The sequence below is a fragment of the Pistacia vera genome, unplaced genomic scaffold (genome assembly GCF_008641045.1).
Source record: "Pistacia vera cultivar Batoury unplaced genomic scaffold, PisVer_v2 Contig143, whole genome shotgun sequence".
Taxonomy (NCBI): Eukaryota; Viridiplantae; Streptophyta; class Magnoliopsida; order Sapindales; family Anacardiaceae; genus Pistacia; species Pistacia vera.
The window spans coordinates 348,057-357,431 of record NW_022195500.1 but is presented as its reverse complement, the minus strand read 5'-3'; the positions used below and the strand labels follow the sequence as shown (position 1 = coordinate 357,431).

The window sequence follows — 9,375 nt, the reverse complement described above, 5'->3', positions numbered from 1 at the left end:
AAATCAAAACTTTGGTCCACCATAAAGTTTTTATACTCATATAGGAACTTGGTACTACCACTATCTTAAGTTTTTTCTATCATATAAATGTATTAATTTTATAAGGGGTTTTTCATGATAATTTCAAAAATAAATTATGATTTTTTTTTAGTAAAAATATATAATTAGTCACTCATAAACCCTTTTCTAGTTACAATTCAGTTAAAAAGTAAACAAAAAGAAAAAAAAAAAGAGAGAGAAAGAATAAAAAGAAAGAATAAAGAAAGAACAAAGAGAAAGAATAGAAAAGAACAGAGAAGAGAGAAATGTTTGTAAGGAAAGAAATTTAGAATCTGAACAACGGAAAAAGAAGAGTAGCTTAACGGGTTTACTTATTGAGCAAATAGTATTCACCTCGTTGTTTTCAATGTTTTTACAGATAGGAATGAGCCCAATTTTTGTATACTCATTTACATGTATAAATTTGTCATATCTATATGAGTTTTACTGTTTATTTCGCAAGTATACTAGCCAGAAAGAGAAAACATTACACTTTTTTAGATTAAAAATATTTATTTATTTAATAAAAGAGCATACGTATACGTATACGTATATGTATAACATATAGGTATAATTTATGCTCCCATGTAGAATTGTAAAGATAAAAATGAATGTAAAAAAGTAAAAGAGACATCACTTTCTTTTAAGCATACTTTGTAGGATGCTAAATCATTGAACAAAGAATAAAACTTTTCTTGGAAAATGAAAGTTAACAAAATCAAACCTGATTCTTAGGGTTTCCCAAACACATACCAAGAAGAGGTAAGACTGCAAATTTACTTTGGGCACTGACAAAAAGATCAACAGCACAACATGTTTATTCTAACCACTACCCTTCCGGTGTAAGACTTTTAGTCATGTGGGCTAATTATCCAAAGTCTTTGTGTTCTAATAGTTGGAAAGTGACCGCGCTCGTACGATGTTCAATAAACCTAAATAGATTAGTTGACGTTTGTGATTTACCTTTACGTGTATAAGACTATCTCTAATGGTATTTTTTATTTTAAAGAGTATTTTCGTTGATTTTTAAATATAAAGAATAAAATTTTTATTCAAATCCAATAGACTCTTTAAATTTTAAAAGAGAGAAAATGTTTTTTTTTTAAAGAAAGAAACTGAGTAGGAGAGAGAAATCATAAATAAAATGCATAGAAATTTGTAATTTATTATTTAAATTAGGATAGAGCATAAATTTTGACTCTCTAAATGTGGAGATTTAAACTCACTCTTTAATTTATATTTAAAAAATAAAGAGTCTGTTGCATTCTTGTTTTTATGGATAAACTCTTTATAAAGAGTCATTTAGAGACGCTCCAAGTCTTTCTTAGTATTCATTTATTTTAGACCATATCAATCTATAAATGAAAACTCAAATCGAGAGATAATGGATTTAACTTATATCACCGTATATAGCTGCTCGCAGATACTGTGATTTTTGTATTATTATTATTTTTTTTTTGGTAATCAGGGTGTTCAATCCAACTTGCGTGTCCGTCAACTAATCTTCGGGATCTATCGAACGCTCTACAAACTAAAAAAACTCGGTAAACCGCGATGTTATTGTGATAGATGACCCAAGATCTAAACCCAAAAACTCGAAAAAGAGAACAAACCTCCTTCACAATGGATTTATATGATTTGATTGACCGAACGTACATATATCGAAAAACATAATTAAAAAATTATTATTATTCTATTGTCTTATGAAATTGCTCAGAGAATAGCGGTGCAAGGTGCAACTTGCAACCAACATCTTAAGCNCGAGTTTTACTGTTTATTTCGCAAGTATACTAGCCAGAAAGAGAAAACATTACACTTTTTTAGATTAAAAATATTTATTTATTTAATAAAAGAGCATACGTATACGTATACGTATATGTATAACATATAGGTATAATTTATGCTCCCATGTAGAATTGTAAAGATAAAAATGAATGTAAAAAAAGTAAAAGAGACATCACTTTCTTTTAAGCATACTTTGTAGGATGCTAAATCATTGAACAAAGAATAAAACTTTTCTTGGAAAATGAAAGTTAACAAAATCAAACCTGACTCTTAGGGTTTCCCAACCCAAACACATACCAAGAAGAGTTAAGACTGCAAATTTACTTTGGGCACTGACAAAAAGAGCAACAGCACAACATGTTTATTCTAACCACTAGCCTTTAGTCATGTGGGCTAATTATCCAAAGTCTTAGTGTTCTAATAGTGGAAAGTGACCGCGCTTGTACGGTGTTCAATAGACTTAAATAGATTAATTGACGTTTGTGATTTACCTTTGCGTACATAAGAGCATCTTTAATAGTGTTCTTTATTTTAAAGAGCATTTTCATTGATTTTTAAATATAAAGAACAAATTTTTTATTCAAATCTAACAGACTCTTTAAATTTTAAAAGAGAGAATATGTTTTTTTAAAGAAAGAAACTTAATAGGAGAGATAAATCATAAATAAAATGTATAGAAACTTGTAATTTATTATTTAAAATTATGATAGAGAGTGAAATTTGACTCTCTAAGTATAGAGAGTCAAACTCATAAAGAGTTTAAGTCATATAAAGAGTCATTTGAAAATGCTCTAAATCTTTCTTCGTATTCATTTATTTTAGACTATATTAATCTATAAATGAAAACTCAAATCGAGAGATAATGGATTTAACAGATATCACCGTAAGAATTTGGATAATTAGCCTTTAGTCATGTGGGCTAATTATCCAAATTCTTAGTGTTCTAATAGTGGAAAGTAACTGCGTTTGTATGGTGTTCAATAGACCTAAATAGATTAATTGACGTTTGTGATTTACCTTTGCGTATATAAAAGCATCTCAAATGGTGTTCTTTATTTTAAAGAACATCTTTATTGATTTTTAAATATAAAGAACAAATTTTTTATTCAAATCCAATAGACTTTTTAAATTTTAGGAGAGAGAATATGTTTTTTTTTTTAAGAAAGAAACTGAATAAGAGATAAATCATAAATAAAATGCATAAAAAATATGTTATTTATTATTTAAAATTAGGTTAAAGAGTGAAATTTGACTTCCTAAATGTGGAGAGTCAAACTCATTCTTTAATTTATATTTAAAGAATAAAGAGTCTGTTGAACTGTTGTTTCTATGGATAAACTCTTTATAATAAAGAGTTTGGATAATATAAAGAGTATTTTAGAGATGCTATAAGTCTTTCTTCGTATTCATTTATTTTAGACTATATCAATCTATAAATGAAAAGTCTTTCTTCGTATTCATTTATTTTAGACTATATCAATCTATAAATGAAAACTCAAATCGAAAGATAATGGATTTAACTTATATCACCGTATATAGCTTGCAGGTATTATGATTTTTGTACTTTTTTTTTTTTTTTTTAGATAATCAGGATGTTCAAGCCAACTTTGCGTGTCTGTCAACTAATTCTCGGTATCTATTGAACGTTCTATAAACTAAAAAAACTTGGTAAGCCACGATATTATTCTGATAAATGACCCAAGATTTAAACCCAAAAACTCGAAAAAGAGATTGAACGAATGTACATATATCGAAAAACATAATTTAAAAATTATTATTATTCTATTGTTTTATGAAATTGCTCAGAGAAACGCGGTGCAAGGTGCAACTTGCAACCAACATCTTAAACATCTCAACCAGAACAGATCAAAAGTAAGCATCAAAAAGCAAAAGCTAAAAGCAAAAGCAAATCTGACAATAATTACAACCACCATCTTTCCACCCAACAAGAACAATTTGAACAGGTTTCCACCTCAAACTATTAATGGAAATTAAAATTTAAAAAAAAAAAAAAAAAAAAAAATCTAGTGCAACAAGGACTAATAATGAAGATGAAAAACAGTTGGCTCCTAATGAAACAATGAAGATTGATGGCTCCAAATCAGACATACAAGTAAAACCAACATTGTAATTCTGGGATGAATTTTCAGTAACTACTCATAGTGAAGGTGCATCATCTGCATTGATCAACTGATCAGGCTGAGGATCTTGTTCTTCTCGAATGCTCGAACGACATAGCTCCTCGACACGCCTTGTTACTTCGGATATTGAAGGGCGGTTGTCAGGGTATTGCGCCGTGCAATCTATGGCGAGCTGCAAGAGCTGAACCATCTCCTCTTCAATGTTCTGGTACCTGAGGAGCTCGAGATCGAAAACCTCTGAAGTCCACTCCTCTTTAACGATGGACTGCACCCATCTGGGAAGATCGACGCCATCCTCATTCAAGAGGGCATGAGTTGGGGCCTTTCCGGTGAGAAGCTCCAAGAGCAGCACACCAAAGCTATAGACATCAGCCTTCTGGGATACTTTGCGAGGATCAGTGACCTCTGGTGCACGATAGCCGGCTACCCGGTTGGGGGTAGAGGAAGGGCCAACGAGGTGCGCTAAGCCGAAATCAGAGACTCGCGCATCATAAGATTTCGTTAGCAGAATGTTCGATGATTTTATGTTTCCATGGGAGACATTAGGGCCTTGAGAGTGCAGATATTCGATGCCACGGGCAGCTCCCAGCGCAATGCCTGACCTGATTTCCCAATTCAATGGAGTCCTACCTGCTCCTTTGTTTCCTAAAATGTTCAAAACAAGATGCAAAATACTTATGAAACCAATCAAAATTGATGCTTTTGTTCATGGAGTTTGGTTCAAACAAAATTTGATGCTTATAAAAAAGTCACTAATTTGATCAATCATTCAATTCATGAAAGCAAAAACTTGAACTAAACAAAACCAAAAGCACAAAATCTGAAAGGCAAAGCCATGATTTGAACTCACCATGTAAAAGTGCAGACAAGCTTCCCATTGGCATGAAATCATAAACAAGAAGTTTCTCATCTCTGCTATAATAATAAGCTCGAAGAGGGACTAAATTTTGATGATCCATTGCGCCAACGGCATCGATTTTCTCCTTGAATTCTCTATCAGAAATTGTTACATCCTTCAATCTCTTCACAGCCACCACAGTTCCCATCTCCAAAACAGCTTTATATGCAGTACCAAAAGTCCCTTTTCCAAGAACTTCCGCAGAAGCCCTTAACAAATCTTCCAAATCAAAAACTCTCCCTCCATTTCCAAAAAATATTAACTTTTTAGGACCATCACTGTTACCATTCACTTCCCCTTTAGCACTTCCCGCCATTGCCGCGGCTGCAGCCGCCGCCACCGAAACCGAGTACCCACCACCATTATCCACCTCCCCAACAGTTCCTTTCTCTCCATGAAGTTCAGCTTCTTGTTGCTTCAATGAAGCAATGTCAACTGACCTGCTTCTCTTGCTGCTCTTCTTTCTACACAAAATCATCAAAATCATTACAATTAAGAGAAACCCTAAAACGGATCCAATCACAATGCCGGCAATTGCTCCGCCGGAAAGCTTCTTCTTTTTCCCTTTCTCATTGCTATCCCCACCGATGGGTTTACTTGGAACAATCACACTGTCGCTTTTTGGGCAATCTTCAAGCGGTTTCCCACAAAGAGAATTACCCAGAAATGAACTTGACCCGAAAGCTTGAAGGGCTTTCGGAATCGTCCCGTTTAGCAAATTGTTTGAAACGTTAAGTTGCTGAAGATTTGGTAACATGAACTCGGGAATTGAACCAGAAAGGCTGTTGCTTTCGAGATACAAAGTCTTCAGCCTCGTCAAATTGTTGAACCCAGAAGAGATCTCGCCGGAAAAATTGTTACTGGCGAGATTTAACCGGACAAGGCCATGTAAAGTGAACAAAAACTCGGGGATCTCGCCGGAAAAATGGTTGCCTTGGATGTATAAATTACGGAGATTAGAACAGAGACCAAGATCAGAAGGGAGTTGGCCGGAGAGAGAGTTCAGACGGAAGCTGATAGTGCGGAGAGCGGTCAAGTTACCGAAAATGCCAAGTGGGATTTTTCCGGACAGAGCTACACCGGGGAGTCTGAGCACCGTTACTCGGTTCTGTCCACAAAGAACACCAGTCCAGTTGCAGGGACTCGCTTGCGAGACGTTCCAGAAGAGCGTACGGCCGCCGACCGAGGAGCGGAGGGCGAGAAGAGCTGCACGGTCGGAAGAGAGATCTGGTTTTGAAGAAGGGAAATGAAAGAAGAAGAGAAGAAGAAGAAGAAGAAAGGAGAGGTTATGAAGGTTCATTTTTTATGAGTTTTTCTGCAATGTGGGTCGTTTTTGCTTCGGTTTATGAGAGCTTTAAAGTAAAGAAGAAGAAGAAGAAGAGGAAGAGGAATTAGAAGAAGAAGAAGAAGAAGAAGACATGGATGAGCTGTAGAGGAAGAAGAAGAAGATAAAGTGTGCGGAGGCTCAAATCAAGACAGTAGAGAGTGAAGAGTAAAAGGGAGACAGACAGGCTGGGAGAGTTAAGTGTAAGGGAGACTCTACTAAGGTCTAATATTTTGCAATGGACCCCCTAGGGGAGTTATTGAAAAATCTGAAAAACTTAAATTTGGGTTTTGATAATTAAGGTAATAAATCCAATCTATTTTGAAGTTTAATTGGCCAATGGTATATATTTAGTTAAAATTTATTTGAATAAATTTATTATGAAATATTTATATTTTATGGTTTGGTGTAGATTTTCATCATACATAACTTTATTTGGTTAAACTTAAGGTTGGTAAACACTTAATTGAAATAAATTATGCACACCCTACAAAACAATAATAAACTCTTTGTACTTTAAAAAGCATAAAAAAGACACTCAAGTACTCAATTTTGAACCTTTAGGGTTATCTTTAATATTTTTAAAACCACATGGGTCTTATCGATATTGACCCATAACTTGTACTATATACTATAGTTAAAAGGGAACCCTAGCTGTACATAACAGTCAACTCAGCTTTGTTCTTTTTTAAAACATTATTTTACTTGGATGAGTTTGCTTGTCTTTTTCTTTTTATTTTTTTTATTTTTTTTACGGATTTGGTTTGTATTTTGTCTCTTTTGTGCTCTTAATTTTTAGACAGCTGTTATTATTTTATTTGTTGTGGGATTATCCGAATTTTGTTATGTTGGGGAAAAATAAAAGGGCTTTTCAGACAACACATGTTGATTTTGTTGTCTAAAAATTCCAACAATATCCTAAAATAGATAATATCTTTTGTATTTTTATTGACATTAAAAATAATAATAACAACACCCTACAAACTCTTCTATATAAATGGATGTAATATAGAAAGAAAATAATACAGTTATTGAAGGATGCACATCAAATTCGTGTATCGAATGACGTGATATAATCTTAACCGTCGATTAATATTAATTTATAATTAATCGACAGTCAAGATTGCATCACGTCATTAAGTGCATATCCTTTGATAACAATAGTATTACTCAATATAGAATCAACGGATAAATCATTAAATACTTGATAAATATAGATGAATAACGTGTAAATAAACCTATTTAAACTTGGAAATAGCCCGAACTCGTGATATTTTTCTTTATACAAAGTTAATACAAATAATTATTATTATATGGAGACAAGTTTTTTAAGACATGACATTGAAAAATCATAATTTATTATAATGGAAAGTTTATTCTTATGAAAAATAAGAGGACGAAAGTGCAAAAAAAATTATATATGTATTCTATTTTGGATTTGAAAAATAAGGGGACCAAAGTGCAAAAAAATTAATTATAATACAAAATATACATATTTTTCTACGGGTAGTTGAGCAAATCAAAGCAAAATTATTTCAAATAAAATAAAAAAGCGTGCAAGAAATAAATATCTTACTGTAAAGGAAGAATTTTTATAATATTTCTTTATAGTAATTTGTTACAATTAATTAAATTATGCTTGAAAGGGTCAATTAGGCAGCAAGTCAAGAGGATTTAATCATCTTTTAAATTAATATTATTATCATCTTATTTAGCTACATATATTACGGTGGTTGATTTGAAAAAATGTATACTTTTATAAGTCTTTTATCACTTATATAAGAAAGATGAATTTTCTATTATGTTGGTAAATTGTATGAACAACTTATTTCTCAACTTGAAATAATAACGTAAACTTGAGGTTTTGGATTCATTCGAAGTGATACGAAACTTTTATTTAGTTTTAGTTGTATTTATTCTTAAATTCAAAATAGATAAGAGCAAGAAAAACTTTGGTCATACCAAAAGTTACGACATTTATACATGATTTGACTTGATATTAATAAAAAGTACCGACATCATAATTTTGGTCCTCTCGAAGAAGTTAAGGGTTCGTTTGATTCAATATTTTATATCCTATTCTCAATCATATTCTCAAAATAACTGTTTATTTCATTATCTTCATAATACTATTATATTTTCTTAAACTATTTTTAAATCCTTTAAGTTTATTAATTTAACTAAACACCTTCATAAAAAAAGTTTAAAAATTAACAAAAACACCCCTATTCACCCACATTTGTCGAGTTCCGACCACCACCACCAGAAGGTGGCTGGAATCTGGTATAATGGCACACTACCTGTTGGATCTGGCCGGTAGTGTGTCAATCTATCATTTTCTGGCCAGACCCACTATGGATTTGATCGGAAAAGGTTAGATCCACGGCTAAAGATATGACCTTTTCTGGCCACGGATTAACTGGCCGGAAAAAGGCTATATCGGCACACTAACGGCCAGATCTGGCTGGTCGTGCGCTGTAACACTAGATTTCGGCTGTGGTGGTCGGAATCTGGCGACTGTAGGTGGGGGTGTTTTTTTTATTTTATAAAAAAATTTATTTATTGGGGTATTTAGTAAATTAGCAAACTTAGGGAGTGTTTTTGTTAATTTTTAAATTCTACCTCGTTATTCTCACCCAACCCTAAAAATATCAAAAATCATATCCAAAATAACAAAACAAACGGACCCATTTTCTTTCAAACCATTTGGGATATTTATATTTTGAGTCAAACAATACCCTACATTCTTATCTGTTATGTTACTTATAATGCCTTGATCTAATTATTTTAAATTATTTTTTCTTTGTTGTAGTTATGAAATGGGTTTTTTAATAACACTACTTAATAAAATAAAAATTTTAAACTTATAATATACCCTTTAAAATTGCTCTAGAATTCTAGTTGTTCATTTAAAACCTATTGCATCGTTAAAAGATGTTTGATGTAGAAGTCTCACCAAACCTAAAGAAAATTTTGGTTTGATAATTTGATATTTATTTAGTCATCATTCTATGAACAAGAAAGATTGCCTGAAATCTAACAAAACGGCCATAAAATTATGCCATTAATTCTTGTAATTAAATTTTTGAGAGACTGAAGAGGACAAGTCCTCTTTTTGGGTATACGGAGTTTATTGTACCATTTTTGAGTTATTAGAGGCCAATAGATTATTATTCTTGGAGCCACAT

General features: G+C 32.3%; 1 protein-coding gene across 1 annotated transcript; it reads right to left on the bottom strand.

Moving 5' to 3' along the window:
• Nucleotides 1-3,736: 3,736 nt before the first annotated feature.
• On the bottom strand, nucleotides 3,737-6,364 carry LOC116123522 (probable inactive receptor kinase At1g48480). Its single transcript, XM_031409281.1, has 2 exons — nucleotides 4,816-6,364; nucleotides 3,737-4,610 (listed from the first exon to the last, which is right to left on the bottom strand). The coding sequence occupies exons 1-2, from the start codon at nucleotides 6,161-6,163 to the stop codon at nucleotides 3,982-3,984; spliced, it is 1,977 nt and encodes a 658-aa protein (XP_031265141.1). The 5' UTR covers nucleotides 6,164-6,364; the 3' UTR covers nucleotides 3,737-3,981.
• Between the last annotated feature and the right edge of the window lie 3,011 nt (nucleotides 6,365-9,375).

What these genes read in the sequence shown, in the direction of transcription:
- LOC116123522 (XM_031409281.1), bottom strand. Translation starts at nt 6,163, where the DNA reads ATGAACCTTCATAACCTCTCCTTTCTTCTTCTTCTTCTTCTCTTCTTC. An exon ending in CTTGTCTGCACTTTTACATG is followed by an intron (nt 4,611 to 4,815) that starts GTGAGTTCAAAT and finishes TGAACATTTTAG; the next exon opens with GAAACAAAGGAGCAGGTAGG.